The sequence below is a fragment of the Euleptes europaea genome, chromosome 12 (genome assembly GCF_029931775.1).
Source record: "Euleptes europaea isolate rEulEur1 chromosome 12, rEulEur1.hap1, whole genome shotgun sequence".
Classification (NCBI taxonomy): Eukaryota; Metazoa; Chordata; class Lepidosauria; order Squamata; family Sphaerodactylidae; genus Euleptes; species Euleptes europaea.
Genome location: NC_079323.1, coordinates 910535 through 926783, shown reverse-complemented (window position 1 = coordinate 926783; position 16249 = coordinate 910535). Strand labels below are relative to the sequence as shown.

General features: G+C 45.9%; 3 protein-coding genes across 3 annotated transcripts; all 3 read left to right on the top strand.

Moving 5' to 3' along the window:
• The first annotated feature begins 597 nt into the window (after window positions 1-597).
• LOC130485584 (olfactory receptor 52D1-like) lies at window positions 598-2552 on the top strand. The gene is made up of 2 exons (XM_056858799.1): window positions 598-604; window positions 1603-2552. The coding sequence occupies exons 1-2, from the start codon at window positions 598-600 to the stop codon at window positions 2550-2552; spliced, it is 957 nt and encodes a 318-aa protein (XP_056714777.1).
• A 4273-nt stretch (window positions 2553-6825) lies between these two features.
• Window positions 6826-7785, top strand: LOC130485317 (olfactory receptor 52K1-like). The gene has a single exon (XM_056858484.1). The coding sequence runs from the start codon at window positions 6826-6828 to the stop codon at window positions 7783-7785; it is 960 nt and encodes a 319-aa protein (XP_056714462.1).
• Window positions 7786-14706: 6921 nt separating this feature from the next.
• LOC130485581 (olfactory receptor 51E2-like) lies at window positions 14707-15642 on the top strand. Its single transcript, XM_056858798.1, has one exon. It carries the CDS (start codon window positions 14707-14709, stop codon window positions 15640-15642), a length of 936 nt encoding a protein of 311 aa, XP_056714776.1.
• The last annotated feature ends 607 nt before the right edge of the window (window positions 15643-16249 follow it).

Here is a 16249-nt window from a genome sequence, read left to right as displayed (position 1 = left end):
GTCCCAGGTTCAATCTCTGGCAACTCCAGTTAAAAGGGTCAGGTAGGAGGTGATATGAAAGACCTGAGACCCTGGAGAGCTGCTGGCAGTCTGAGTAGACAATACTGACTTGGATGGACCCAGGGGGGTCTGATTCAGTAGAAGGCAGCTTCATGGATGTTCATGTGCACTGTGGCTTGATCAAACTGAGCCAGGAATGGGTGCAGCCAGCCACCAGCCAAAGTTGGGCAGAAGCACTCTGAACTGTCTCAGCCATCTGGTTTTCGAAGGTGACTCTGCTTCTTGAGTAGCCCTCCCAAGCTGCGAACTTGGCTTTTCAAGGGGGTTGTCACCCCATCCAAGACAGGAGAGATCTCAAGTCCAGGGAAGGAAGGAGATACTCCCTCGAAGGAAGATGTTCCAAGGAAGCTTGTCTGAATGTTTCCCTCATAATAATTGTCTTTCTTTGTTCCTGTCTTCTTTTTTTTGTAGGTTGCGTGGTGTGATATCACACTTTCTCCACAACTCCATTGCTCCTGTTTCAGAAAATAAGTGAAATGAAAAACAAAGCCAAAGAGAAATCTCCTTTTGGCATGGGAGCAAAATGAGAGCTCAGAAATGGGCGGTGAGTGGAAAGAAAATCTCAGAAAGGAATCGGAGAGTGAGATGGGCAAATTCCCCATTCTTCTCACAGTGAGTTGTTTTGGAGAGTTGTGGGCCTTCGAACAATTTTGAGTTGATCCCATTAGGAAAGCACCTGAATAAGGCCCTCTTCATTACTTGCGTATTGTCCACTGTACAGGTCTCTTGTAGCGAGAGACCATGACAGGTTACTTCCAAAAATCAGAAATATTTTGTTAGAATCAGATGATGTTAGTAAGGCAATACACAGAAATACAGGAGAATTTTGCAGATTTGCTGGTTTGACTCAAACTTGATGGGTTGATAATTCCCAGTGGGTAGCCGTGTTAGTCTGTCCGCAGTAGTAGAAAAGGGCAAGAGTCCAGTAGCACTTTAAAGACTAACAAAAAAAGCTCATACCCTACCAGAAAATATTTTTGTTAGTCTTTAAGGTGCTACTGGACTCTTGCCCTTTTCTACTTGATGGGTTGAGTGGGTTATTTTCAAGTCAATGGGTGAAATTTATTTATTTACTTAACTTCTACCCTACTTTTCTCCTCGGTGGCAGAACCCCAAGACCATTCTCCTCTTCTCCTGTTTTATTCAGTTGCCAAACATTATCAGTTTATATATAAAATTGTGCACAAAAGGTGTCAATATTTATGCCTAGTCCCGGACTTTGGGATTAAATAGCTTTCCCCATTCCCAACCTGAACCTCTGCTGGCTGTCCAAACAGCAAAATGTTTGCGGGATTTCAGTGAAGCCAAAGGAGTTGGGGATGTGTGGGATTGTGTGAGGTAGGGAGGGAGGATGTGTTTTTCCACAGGGGAGGCCTGACCACTTAAGCATGCCCAGAAAAGAAACTGAAGGACTGGCCCACCAGATAGCAAACCAAGTCTCAATCTGAAATTTTGAATGCATTATGGCAGATAGGAATCAGCGAAGTCTGATGACTTTTCATCTGTTTCTAATCTTTGCTTTCTCTACATTTCTCTCCTTAGCTGCTGTCAACATCAGCACCCAGCTTGGTTCCTCCTCCTTCTTCCTTCTGGGGCTTCCAGGGCTGGAGAGTGAGCAGGTCTGGATCTCCGTTCCCTTCTTCTTCATCTACCTCATGGCTCTCCTGGGCAACGCCACCCTGCTGTGGATCATCTGGACAGAGTCCAGCCTGCACAAGCCCATGTATCTCTTCCTTTCCATGCTGGCGTTGACGGACATGGCCTTGCCTACCTGCGTCGTCCCCAAGATGCTGAGCATCTTCTGGATGGGGCCCCAAGAAATCAACTTTGCCGCCTGCTTGGTGCAGATGTTCATGATCCACTCACTCTGTGCGGTGGAGTCTGGGACGCTCACTGCCATGGCTTATGACCGATACGTGGCCATCCGCGCCCCACTCAGCTACACTTCACTGCTGACCGCTAACACTGTGGCTAAGCTGGGGGCGGCCATTGCTATGCGAGCCCTGGTGATTGTCCTGCCTTTCCCTTTTCTAGTGAAGAGGCTGCCCTTCTGCCGCTCCCACCTCATCTCGCACTCCTACTGTGAGCACATGGCCCTGGTTAAACTGGCATGTGGAGACACCACCCCCAACAACCTCTACGGGCTGATTCTCTCCCTTGTCATCGCTGGCAGTGACTTGTTCTTCATCTTCGTCTCCTACGGGCTGATCTTGCACGCTGTCTTCCGCTTGCCCTCGCTGGAAGCCCGGCACAAAGCCCTGGGCACCTGCGGGGCCCACGTGGGGGTCATTGTGATTCTCTACACTCCTGGACTGTTTTCTTTCCTCTGCCACCGCTTTGGCCACAACATCCCCCACCACGTTCACATCTTCCTTGCCAATGTTTATCTGGTGGTCCCAGCCATGCTCAACCCCATTGTCTATGGCGCCAAGACCAAGGAGATCCGTGACCGGGTGTTGGGGGCACTTCAAATAAGAAAGAACGTCCTGTAGGCTCCTGTGTGGCGTATGATTCCTTTATGGACCCAATTGATTGGATCATATTATGTTGTGAATACAGTGGCCCTCAGATGCAAGGAGCAGGGCTTTTGTAGTGGTGATGCCGCAGTCTGGAATGCCTTTCAGAAAGAGGCTCTCCTGGTCCATCCCCTATTATCTGGGCAGCCTCTTTACATTTGTTCTTGTATACCCACTGTGTTCATCAGGCCAGCTTCTTCTAGCCATCCCCCCTCCCCCCGAGGTCTACTCTCCCAGCATCCACTGGAGCATGTTCCTTTCCAGCTGTGGCTCCTGCTTTATGGAAAGGGCTCCCAGAGAAGATAAGGAGGGTAGAAGAAGCAGCAGCATTGTTTTTTATATGCCGACTTTCTCTACCTTTTAAGGAGAATCAAACCAGCTTAGAATTGCCTTTCTTCCTCTCCCTACAACAAACACCTTGTGAGGTAGGTCAGGCTGAGAGAGCTCTAAGAGAGCTGTGACTAGCCCAAGATCACCCATCTGGCTTCATGTGGAGGAGTGGGGAAACCAACCCGGTTCACCAGATTAGATTTTGCCACTCGTGGAGGAGAGGGGAATCAATCCCAGTTCTCCAGATTAGAGTCCACTGCTCCTAACCACTACACCACACTGGCTCTTCTTTGCTGGAGATCTCCACCAGGGCATTTAAAGAGCCAGGAGAATTTCAGGCAGAGGGATTTTATTAGTTGAAGCAGCTTTGTTATTTTGCTGTATTTATTAATGAAATTAGAAAAGCTGCCTTGGGGCCATGATAGAAAAAAAAGGTAAAGGTAAAGGTCCCCTGTGCAAGCACTGGGTCATTCCTGACCCATGGGGTGACGTCACATCCCGACGTTTCCAAGGCAGACTTTGTTTTACTGGGTGGATTGCCAGTGCCTTCCCCAGTCATCTTCCCTTTACCCCCAGCAAGCTGGGTACTCATTTCACCGACCTCGGAAGGCTGGAAGGCTGAGTCAACCTTGAGCCGGCTGCCTGAAACTGACTTCCGTCGGGATCGAACTCAGGTCGTGAGCAGAGCTTTTGACTGCAGTACTGCAGCTTAACACTCTGCGCCATGGGGCTCCTTATGATGGGAAACAGGTGTAATAAAAATAAATATTATCTTTCCCACAGCTGGCAAAAATATTTATGCTCTGGGCAATATCTTCTTTCATCTTAGATCTTTGGTATCTATTTTTATGCTTCTGGTTTTCTTAAGTCTAATGTTAGTTTGTAGGTAGAAATGCCCACATATCTGAAGAACCATCTCTTTGCATATGTCTTCAATGCACCACCAGCTATGGTCCTCAGGCTGATACCTATTGGCTGTTCTCCTGCTTAAGGTAGCCCACCTGGCACTGACCAAAACCCATGCCATTTCCAAGACAACTCTCATCCTATGGAAGGGGCTCTCTGGGGCGGTTGGGGGCACAGGACTGTCCATAGAAGCATGTAGGAGGCACTGCAAGAATGTTTTATTTGCTGGGCCTTTTCATGGGGTGCAAAGCCACCTGGATAGCCCAGCTTAGCCTGGTCTGGTCAGAGCTCGGGAGCTAAGCAGGGTCAGCCCTAGTCAGTACTTGGTGGGAAGACCACCAAGGAAGACAGGACTTCCTATGAAGAAGAAGGCAATGGCAAACCACCTCCCCTTGTCACTTACCTGGGACACCCTGTGGATGGGGTCACCATGCAGCTGCAGCTGCTGCTGCAGCTGCAGCTTCTGCTGCAGCTTCTGCTGCTTCTTCTTCTTCTTCTTCTGGTATAGGCTACAGTCTTTTTAAAAAAAGGATGATGGGGTTATTTGGAGTTTTATTGTATTCTGTATGTTTTTAACTGGATTTGTAAGCCACCCTGTACCATGGGGAAAGAGAGGATAGAAATATTTGAATTAAATAAATATTATGTACCTTTTTTGTACTGTATTCTGAGTCAATCGTATTTTCAACAACTTAGTAATGCAAACTGTTACTCCTATTCCCAGTGGGGCATTTAAAGGGCCTGCATAAGGACATCTATACAGGTCACAGTAAGGGCAGGATTTGAACCAGGGTCTTCCCATTTTAACCCTGAACTGGATGACCCAGGCTAGCCTGATCTCATAAGATCTGAGAAGAAAAGCAAGTTCAGCCCTGGTGAGTACTTGGATGGGAAGACCACCAAGGAATACCAGGGTTGCTATGCAGAGGAGGCAATGGCAAACCGCCTCTGAATGTCTCTTGCCTTGAAAATCCTACTGGGTGGCCATAAGTTAGCTGCGACCTGATGGCACCTTACATATACACACTTCCCATTTCACAGCTTGGTTCCTTAGCCAAGAACACGGCACTCAAACACCACCGAGAAAACAAGGAGTTAATACTTGCTATTCTATAGAAACATTGCAGGATATCACTAGTGGGAAAGCCACATCCTCTAGAGAGGGTGGAGGGGTGTGGGGAAGGAGCAGGAGGAGGGAGGTGGCGGTGCTATAAATCCTGAACTCATTTGGCAGCTGCTGGGGACTATAAGGAGACAAATATTCGGCAGTGGAGAAGACAAAGGAGCACATCTCTTCTGCAGGATCCTGGTGAGGTCTTAGGAGCTATTCTACACTTTAACCCCTCAGCAGCTGTGGGGAATGGCTTTTCAAAAATAAAGGAGAGCCCAAATGGGTTCAAAATGCTGCCGTGGGGGAGGAAAGGATCTTGCCTTCCTCCTGAGCCATTTTCCCACACTGAAAGAGCATTGGGAGGAAGTTATTTTCCCCTTTTTGTTGCTCCATGTGGAGTATTTTGTGTACATGGAGCAGCCAAAACAGGGAAATAACTCCCACCAGTGCTTTTTCTGTATGGGAAGCTGGGGTTGAGATGCAAAAGGCCAGGTTTGGAGATGACACCAAATTATTTAGGTTGGTTAAAACAAAAAATGGATTGTGAAGAGCTCCAAAAGGATCTCTCCAAACTGGAGGAATGGGCATTAAAATGGCAAATGAGATTCAATGTGAGCAAGTGTAAAGTGATGCATATTGGGGCAAAAAATCCCAACTTCACATATACACTGATGGGATCTGTGCTGGCAGCAACAGACCAAGAAAAGGATCTTGGGGTGGTAGTGGATAGCTTGAGGAAGACGTCAACCCAGTGTGCAGCTGCTGTAAAAAAGGCAAATTCCATGCTGGCCATAATTAGACGAGGAATTGAGAATAAAACTGCTGCTATCATACTGCCCTTGTACAAATCTATGGTGAGACCACACTTGGAATACTGTGCACAGTTCTGGTCACCACACCTAAGAAAGGATATTACAGAGCTTGAGAAGGTACAGGAAAGAGCAACCAAATGAACAGGGGGCAAGAGCAACTGCCCTATGAGGAGCAGTTAAAACACTTAGGGCTGTTTAGCTTGGGCAGAAGGCAGTTAAGGGGAGACATGATAGAGGTCTATAAAATTATGTGTGGTATGGAGAGAGTAGACAGGGCGAAGCTTTTCTCCCTCTCTCATAATACCTGAACACGGGGTCATCTGCTGAAGCTGGAGGGTGAGAGATTCAAAACAGACAAAAGGGTTATTTCATTCTGTGTACAGGTTGAGTATCCCTTATCTGGAATTCCAATATGCAAAATACTCCAAATTCCAAAACTTTTTGAGCACCCACAAAGGGTAATAAAAAGGCATGAGTGCAGGCCGGTTGCACCAACGGCAGGTTCCCCATGATGGCCCACATGCACAAAATTATTAAAAATGTTGTATAAAATTGCCTTCAGGCTATGTGTATAGGGTATATAAAACATAAATGAATTTTGTGTTTAGACTTGGGTCCCATCCGCAAGATATATATGTATATGCAAATATTCCAAAACATGGAAAGATCCAAAATATGGAACACTTCTGGTCCCAAGCATTTTGGATAAGGGATACTCAAACTGCAATAGAGTTTATACATTGCTTTGGCAAAGTGGTGGAGGACAGGTCTGTTGATGGCTAGGCTATGAGCTGTGAGAGCAGGGTGGAACCTCAATGTGCGCGAGCGAAGTTCTCTTAAGCCCTTCATGCTCCGCTCTGAGTTTCCAGAGGTGCCTCTTTGGCCATTGCAGGGGATGAAGTGGTGAACTGGATGGAATTTGGTCTGAGCCAGCACAGCTCAGCCTACCTGTGCTTTCTGCCAACAGATTTCCCCTCTGCAGAGCTAAAAGGAAGGCGGACCCCACCTGCGGTTATTGACAGCAACATCCACATTTTGTAAGAGATAATGTTACTTTTGAAAGGGAAGACAGCTTTCTCCTTCTCCTGAAATGAAGGCTCCCCTTGGACATAATGCCTCTGCTCCCAACACTGACCCTGCAGTGTTCTTCTTGACTGGTATCCCTGGACTGGAAACCTTCCACCTCTGGATCTCCATCCCTTTCTGCTCTGTGTTCACTATTGCCCTTCTTGGTAACACCCTCCTCCTATATGTGATCAAGACAGACCTCACCCTCCACAAACCCATGTTTTTCTTCCTCTCCATGTTAGCCTCTATTGATCTGGTGTTGTCCCTCACTACCATGCCCAAGACGCTCTCCATCTTCTGGTTCAGGGACAGGGAGATCAGCTTGAATGCCTGCCTCCTTCAGATGTTTTTTCTCCACACTTTTGCCATCATGGAGTCTGCTGTGCTCTTGGCCATGGCCTTTGACCGATACATCGCCATCTGCCACCCTCTGAGGTACAACACCATCCTCACCCATTCGTTGATAGTCAAGGTTGGGCTGGTGGCCTTGGCGCGGGGTGTTCTCCTGATGTCTCCTTTGCCCTTCCTGCTTCGGTGGTTGCCCTACTGTGGCTCCCATGTCATCTCCCACTGCTTTTGTGAGCACATGGCGGTGGTGAGGCTGGCCTGTTCCAACACACGATTCAACAACATCTATGGGATCATTGTGGCTTTCTTGGTTGTGGTCCTGGACCTGACTTTTATTAGCCTGTCCTATGCCAAGATCCTAAGAACCGTTCTCAGCCTGGCGTTGAAGGACGAGCAGCTCAAAGCCTTTGGAACATGCATCTCACACCTGTGTGCCATATTAATTTTCTATACCCCAGTGATTCTTTCATCAATAATACATAGGTTTGGTCACCATATTGCTCCCCACATCCACATCCTGCTCACAAACTTCTACCTTCTCTTCCCACCCATGATGAACCCCATCATCTATGGGGTGAAAACCAAACAAATTAGAGAGAGAGTCCTCCACCTCTTCCACCGGAAAAGCTTCTGAAGGATGCGAATGCCTGGCAGATGCTCCCCATAACTAGCATTGTACCATGGATAGATCCTTCCCCACAGCTGCAGCCTTTGGTTAACAGTTTGTGGAGCACCTGGAAAGAAGGACAGCTTTGCTTCACAGGAAGAGGTAGTCAAAAGGAGAGGGAGATTCACACAGGCAGGGCCTCCTTTCTGCTGTGGAGCTGCCAAGGGGAAAGGTGGAGGGAGGTCTTAGTGCTTAAGCAGTCAGATGAGTTGTAGAGGCTCCAGAGACTGACCAGCAAAGGAAAACTCCTCAAGTGCCCTGTGGCTGGTCAGCCCAAATGGCAGTCTAGAGTCCCTCTTCAGCTTCTACGATTGTGGTTTTGTCATCTTCATGACAGCTTGTAGAAGATCAGTTCGTCTCTCCTGACTGAGGGTTTATAGATGCTTCATTGTCACCTCTGGATCTGATACTGTGTAACTTGTGGTTTTTTATTGGAAACTTTAAATGGTAATGTTATGCGCATTAATATGATTATTTAATGAACTGTACAAGATTTTGTTTATATTGGTTGTAAGCTGTCCCACACCTGACTTTAACTGGGGAGGGGCGGGATATAAACAAACAAACAAACAAATAAACAAATAAAAATCCTCCTTATAAATTCTGATTTCTTCTATCTGAGTATTTCTTTGCAACAAATCCAAATTAATTGCCACCAGGGCTGAACTGAATTTCCTCCTGTTCTGGAGAACACCCACTGCTGGGGGAAAACAAAGAGAAGAATGAGGACAGAGCTGTGTTATACCAAAGATGGCTCATCAAGTTTAGCAACAGTTAAGAACCACCTTGGCATCTGCAGGGATTGTGCATTGATTTACAAACACAATACAACAAGTCCACAGTGCAAAACGTACAGATGACTTTATTAAAATCCGAGCAGGGCTTCCCCTGGATCTCACTTGGATAGGACACCCCGGGCGCTGAGGTGAAATAAAATGAAAGCAAATGTTTTCCCCCAATGGGCTGTGCCAAAAAACTATTCAATTCAACAATGGAACATCCCTTCCCCCAGGACTCAGGCACAACTCACCCATGTGTGATCCTGCAGCCTTTTGCTCCAGGGATTCTCCTCCCTACTTTCAGTCTCCCCCTTTTGGGATCTCTCAGAGTCTATAAAGGAAAAACCCAGAAGCCTCTCCTGCCTCCAGAAGTAACTGACCACTCCTGAGGTGTGAATCCCAGCAGATCCTAGACTGCACATTAAATGCCCTTGAAGAACTTTGTGGCATTGCTGTTGTTGATACAAACATCAAGGGACTAAGAAGAGTAACAGGTGTGGGTACCCATCTTTTCAGGAATTGTTAATCTTGCTCGTTTCCCTCCTGTATCATGGATCAACTTGGACATGTTTGAAATATTCTATATATTAGAAAAAGAGCTGAAAATGCTTTTGTGGCCGCTGATAGTCATGGGAAGAGGGGGAGATAAATCTTGCCCCTGATCTCTGGAGCTTTGTTACCAGCGGCCCCCCTTGTTCTTTTCGGGAAATGGTGTAAATATTGTGTGCACACATTTGAGAAACGAGAAACCAGGGTCTTTTATGCATGGCTGTTTCACTTGCTGTCACCCTTCTGACGTCTTTAGGTCTCTGTGTTGATTATGCATGTGGTTTCCAACCATCAGAGGTCGCCTTGGTCTCCCCTTGCGTTTCCCTGTTTTTTCAAATTCAAGATAAAACACAGGCAAAACGTGGGGAAGAGCAGGGGGAGAGCGAGGCGGCCTCTGACAGTTGGAAATGGCACGCATAATCCAAACAAGGACCTGAAGTCGTCAGAGGGTTGACAGCGAATGAAACAGCCATGCATAAAAGAACTAGATGTTTTAGCAAATGAAAACTTCACAGTAAAATGAATTCTGCACCCAATAATACATTTTTGGCTCTTTTTACCCTTGCATAGACCTGAAGCACACAGAAAGCCCTGTACAGGGGAACTTGCAAAGGCAGCCATTGAGTTCTTAACCAGCATGATGCTAAACTCCAAAACTAGGGTTGCCAACCTCCAGGTAGTGCAGGAATCTCAGGCAACAATATATACAACTTAAACTGGTGAAACATCAAGGTGTATTCAGTGCATATAAAAGTGAAAGAGGACTAACAAATATATACAATTATTTACAAAAATATTCCCATAGTCCACAAAGGTACACACAAATATATTCCAATAGTCCACAAAGGTACACTGATCCAGAGAAGACTCTAATAGCTGGTTATATGAACTCAGCAGGTTTGTAGAAAATAGTTATAAATAGGAAGACGATCGTTTCTTTATTCTTCATCAGTTCCATTCCTATATCAAAAATCATTTCATTAAAATATTGCTCGTATGCATAATGGATCAATATATTAAAAAATCCATATACTTACAATTCCTGTAATTCAATATGCACATAATACGTTCAAACAATTCGTTCCTTCCCATTCGGGATAGATCCTTCAACTATATCCATTTGCAGTTACAGCATTCCATGTTAATTATGATATATAAAGGATATAGTTAAAATTAAACAGACATCATTGCAAGGTTAACCGTTCCCAAAGGGATACAAAGACTGCATGATCGGCCGCTAGTTACAGATGCTTAAATGAGTTACAGGTGGCGCATATGGTATCCCAGTTTCTTAAAGGAACAGCTTCAAATAAAACAAGATAGATCATTTTCAACATTTAATCCCTGGGGTTCTAGAGATTGAAATAAATTAATGAAATAAGCCTCCTTCTGCCTTAAAAGTCGTTTGTTGTCCCTTTTGTCAAACAGTTTGCGCTTAAGCCACCAAACTACAAAGAAACGGAGCTCATTCTCGTTGTGGCGAGCTTTGAGGAAATGATCCACAATGGGTGCAGAGCGAATCCCTGCTCTGATCCTAGATTTGTGTTCTAAAATCCTGGTTTTTATGGGCCGAATACTAGAACCAACATAAATCAACTGGCACGGGCAAAGTAAACAATAAACACAAAATTTGGTATTACAATTGGAAAAACTGTTGAGCTTGAAAGTAAAATTGCTATCTATACTTTTGAACTCTTTGACTTCCAGAGCCAAATTACACGCAAGGCATTTATTGCAGCGGTAATGGCCCTTAATACTCACACCCTCATTATTATCACAACTCAAATCGGCATGAACCAACTTGTCTCGAATGGACAAGGTTCTGCTATAACCTATTTTTGGAATCTGTTGACAACCGGGAACGTTGGAAAGAAGGTGCCAATGTCTGCGGATGATTGCAGTAATGTGGCTCGAAAGATGATTGAAACGAAAAGCAAAAGTGAGTGGTTTATTGGTAACATGTTCCTTTTGTTCATTGCAATAAAGAAATTCCTCCCTATTTCTTGTGTTGGTTCTATATCTAGCTTGTTGGACTACACGGGTCGGATAGCCACGGTCCCTTAAAGATGACGTCAATGCCTGAGCAGTTGTAATAGCAGGAAATCTCCAGCTAATACCTGGAGGTTGGCAACCCTATAGTACTTGGATGGGAGACCACCAAGGAAGTCCAGGGTTGCTACACCCAGGCAGGCAATGGCAAACCACCTCTCTTTGTCTCTTGCACCCCATGAGGGGTGGCCATAAACTGGTTCTGACTTGACTGTACTCTCCTTGACCACTATCTCAGAAGTGAAGCACGGTTGGCCCTGGTTAGTACTTGGATGGGAGAGCATTAGAGTTGCCAACTCTGGGTTAAGAAATATCTGGAGATTTTGGGAGTGGAACCTTAAGAGGGTGGGGTTTGGGGAGGGAAGGGACTTTATTTTCCAGCCATGACCTGGAGGCTGGCAACCTTAGATACCACTGAGGAAGTCTAGGGTTGCTACATAGAGGCAGGCAATGGCAAACCACCTCTGACTATCTCTTTCCTTGAAAACCCTACGGGCTGCTATTTAGTTATTTCATTTATTTACATTATTTATAGTCCTCTTTTCTCACAGGGACTCAAGGTGGATTACACAGAGTGAGTCAATACAATCAATAAGGTGGGGAATGCAACTAAACAATGAATTAGGATTTGGGACCCAACCAGAAGTCTAAAAAACAGAACTGAATCAAAGCATAAGTGATTACACAACACATTAAATGATGCAACAATTACATCGTAGGATCCTAGTTTGAGCAAACTATACACAGTAGTACAGACCACAGTCCCCAATAATTTATTAAAGTAACCTTGTGAAGCCTTTTGTAACAGTGCCGCCCCGTTGCCTGTGCAGACGTGCTCTCTTGAACAACTAGGGTGGTCAACCTCCAGGAGATCTCTCACTATTACGATTTATCTCCAGACGATCAAGATCAGTTTCCCCTGGAGAAAACGGCTGCTTTGGCGGGTGGGCTCTATGGCATTATACCATGCAGGTGTCCCAACTTTCTTTTTACTGAATAAAATTAATTTTTTTTAAAAAAGACAAAAGGTGTGGCAAAATGTAGCAGTATCCGAATGTACATTTGCATAAAAGCTGTGTTTCAATCTAAAGCAAAAGTCAAGGAAACGTAAGAACCATGATTAAGTGTGTTTGTTCTAATTTTATAAGCCACTGAAGGAAAAACACCCTTAGTCACTAATGTATCTAGAACATCTAATAAAATCTCAACAAAACATAACATTTACACTAAGACAAATGTTACAGCTTTTTGGGGTAGTAAAATCATTGCTTTTCATTTTCTGGCAGGAATAACTCCCGTGCTCTGGCTAAGGAGGTGGAATGTTTCCATGCCTGGACAGCATCAGAAACCAGACATGGCAGAGAGTGGCCTGGATATTCTCCGGAGGCAGGATTTTTAAAAACGTCACTAAAAAGGGTTATTGACACAGTGCCTTAGGGACCGGTGGTCCCCTGCAGCAATTTGAATGCAGTTCAGGAAAAAATAGTTACATTTGAAACAACCGCAAGAAACATTCACACCTGGGATTAGTTCTGAATTCCCGAGCCCTTATTGGCAATTACCAGTTTGATTGAATGATGGAGTTGCAGGATGAAGGAAGATCCTGGCGCGAAATAGCTGTACCCAAAGTGGCTTTTGGCTAGGGTTGCCAACCTCCAGGTACTAGCTGGAGATCTCCTGCTATTACAACTGATCTCCAGCTGACAGATATCAGTTCACCTGGAGAAAATGGCCGCTTTGGCCATTGGACTCTATGGCATTTAAGTCTCTCCCCTCCCCAAACCCCGCCCTCCTCAGGCTCCTCCCCAAAAACCTCCCGCCGGTGGCGAAGAGGGACCTGGCAACCCTACTTTTGGCCCACCCCAGTCACATGATCGAGCCACATGAAGCTGCCTTCTACTGTCAGATCCTCCCCATCTGTCTATCAAGGCTAGGGATGCCAGCTCCAGATTGGGAAATTTTAGGGGTGGAGCCTGAGGATGTTGGGGTTTGGGGAGGGGAGGGACTTCAATGCCATAGAGTCCAATTGCCAAAGCAGCCATTTTCTCCAGGTGAACTGATCTCTATGGGCTAGAGATAGGGTTGCCAGGTGCCCGGTGGTGGCGGGCAAACCCCCGGCAATTCACCCCTCTGCCCGTCGACCAGCTGAGGGTTGGCGGGCAAACGTACACACACGCGTACACATCGCGGCACGTTTACAACCGGTTTACAACGGGAAGTGCCGCCTCGCAAGGAGCCTTATACCACTCAAACTCCCAGTAAACCGGAAGTTACGTGCATGTTGGTGCGTCGGCGTGCGTGTGCATGATTCCCTCAGCTCGGCCCCAAAAGCCTCCCACTGGAGGAGAGGGGGGACCTGGCAGCCCTAGCTTCCTAAGAAATCCACTCAGTACCTGGAGGTTAGCAACCCTAATACAGGGCCAGCTGTGTCCCATACAAAAAAAGGACTTGGGGGGGCAGCAAACAGCATGTGTGTGTTTGTCTTTGGAGCAGGGTTCTGTGGAGGCTGCCCAGGGTTTGCTTGCCATCGCCTGCTGCTCCCTTGTGTCAGCGGAGTGGCCCAGAGGGGCTTTGCTTTGCTTGCCTGGCCTCTATATACCAGCCTCCTTCCCCTTGCTCACTTGAACGGGCTGCTTGCGCTGCCAGCAGGTTCCTCGGACACCTGGAAGGGAGGAACTCAATGGCTGCTGGAGAACAAGGTATGGGGGAAGGCGCTCACAGGCTCTGTCATGGAAGCATGAATGTAGCAGTAGAAAAGAGCCATGGATGCAAAACCTTGGAGGGACTATAAATAAGACTCAGTGGGAGAATCTATGGTCAAAAGAAATTAAGTTTACAGAATGCCAAATGTTAAGAGAGAATTGGTATAAAGTGTATTTTAGATGGTATGTAACACCTAAAGATGTATGCAAGAAAGTGAAAAGCAGAGGAATACCCAGATGTAACTGAATGGGCAAACAAATTAGTAGAATATGTAACTACGGCCAAGTTAACAGATAACAGATCAACCCGAGTCAATGAAAAAATGAAAGTCCTAGTTGAATATACAGCTGATAACCAATAAAAGAAACAGAATGTAAGAATTTAAGTAAAACATTCTGTTAGAAAATAGAAAACTGTAAGTCAAAGAAGGTGATAATTGGATTGTAACTACAGAGTAATTTCCAATACAATGAAACAATTTGATGTTTATATGTTTAGTTTAAAAAAATCATTTTTTTAAAAAGAAATAGGCCATCTGTTAACAAAGGGTCCCTTTACACATGGATGTGGTGAAAAGCACACACATGCTTCAGTTTGCCTTGTATGTGTTGCCAGTTGATGTAGAGATAGGGTCCTGTTCCTTTCAGAAATGCACTGATGGAGGAGAAAAGAAAGGATTAGAGAATAGCTTCCGACTTTCTTGACATCTGTCTGTGAGTGACATTCTACAGAGCGCCACCTGTTCCTTTGACATTAAGAATATCATTTCTCTTCCAGAAGCACAGAACAACATATCCCAGAGTGAAACATGCCACTCGGTAACGGAACTCGCGACGGCTTTTCATTCATCTTGGTGGGTTTGCCTGGTATGGAAGCTGCTCAGTTCTGGCTGGCCTTCCCCTTGTGTGCCATGTATGTTGTGGCCATTGTGGGCAACTGTGCTGTGATGTTTGTGGTTAAAGCAGAGCCAGCCCTCCATGTGCCCATGTACTTCTTCCTCTGCATGCTGTCTGCTGTGGACTTGGTGCTTTCTACTTGCACCATGCCCAAGATCCTTTCCTTCTTTTGGTTTGATGCCAGGGAGATTGGATACAAAGCCTGCCTTGCCCAGATGTTCTTCATCCACTGCCTTTCAGGAGTTGAGTCCACCGTCCTCTTGGCCATGGCTGTGGATCGGTACGCGGCCATTTGCCACCCTCTGCAGTACTCTGCCATCCTCACGAACTCAATGACAGCCAAGATTGGTTTAGTGGCGGTATTGAGAGGAATAATCTTCTTCCTTCCTCTGCCTTTGCTGATCAACCGACTGCCATTTTGTGGTCCCAGGGTCCTCATGCATTCCTACTGTGTCCACCAAGATGTGATGCACCTGGCTTGTGGCAATATAATGCCGAACATGGTCTATGGATTGACGGCCATCCTTGCAGTGATGGGCCTGGATGCCCTGCTCATCTTCATGACCTACGTGATGATCATGAAGACAGTCATGCAGCTGGCCTCTCGGCAAGAACGCCTGAAAGCCTCTGGGACATGCGTGGCCCACGTGTGTGTCGTCCTGGCCTTCTATGTGCCCCTGGTTGGGCTCTCTGTGGTGCACCGGTTTGGGAGGGGCTTGCCTCTGCTGGTTCACGTCACCATGGGTAACGTCTACCTATTGGTGCCCCCTGTACTTAACCCTCTTGTCTATGCAGCCAGGACCAAAGAGATACGGAGAAGGATCCTGAAGCCAATGAGGAGAACCTGAAACAGACTTTGCTTCCACACAGGGACAATTTCCCATTCTGCTTTCATTGCCAGTACAAATGCACGGACATTGGAAGCAGCAAGAAAGTTGCCTTCTGTGGGTGCCACCCTGCAAATGGGCAAAGTCAAGTAATGCCCGTACTTGTGCATTCTCTGTTGTGCCCCCACCTAATGGAAAAACCTGCCTGATGAGGTCAGGAAGGCCCCCACCTCCTTGGCTTTCTGCAAACTGAGCAGAACTGAATTATTCAAGAGGGCTTTTTGTGTAGTAAATAGGTCTGAACTGTAACAATATGGTCCAGAAATAAGCTTTGGGTAAAAGGTTAGGGACTGTAGACTACACTAATATGTACTAGTTCCTACTATCTGTTGCTGTAAATAGGTTCCTACTTTTTGCATTTATTTTTTTGCATTTATTTAATGTGTCATATTAATACTTCTGTCGTGTTTCAGGTCTGGTTGATTTCCAGATCTCTAAAAGGCAAATCCTATTGCCTTGCCCATTGAATACCCCCCTCCCCCGGTTCATTGTATTGACTTTTCTGTGTTATCCACCTTGAGCCCCAAAGAGAAAAGTGGACTATAAATAATGCAAATAAAACATAAAT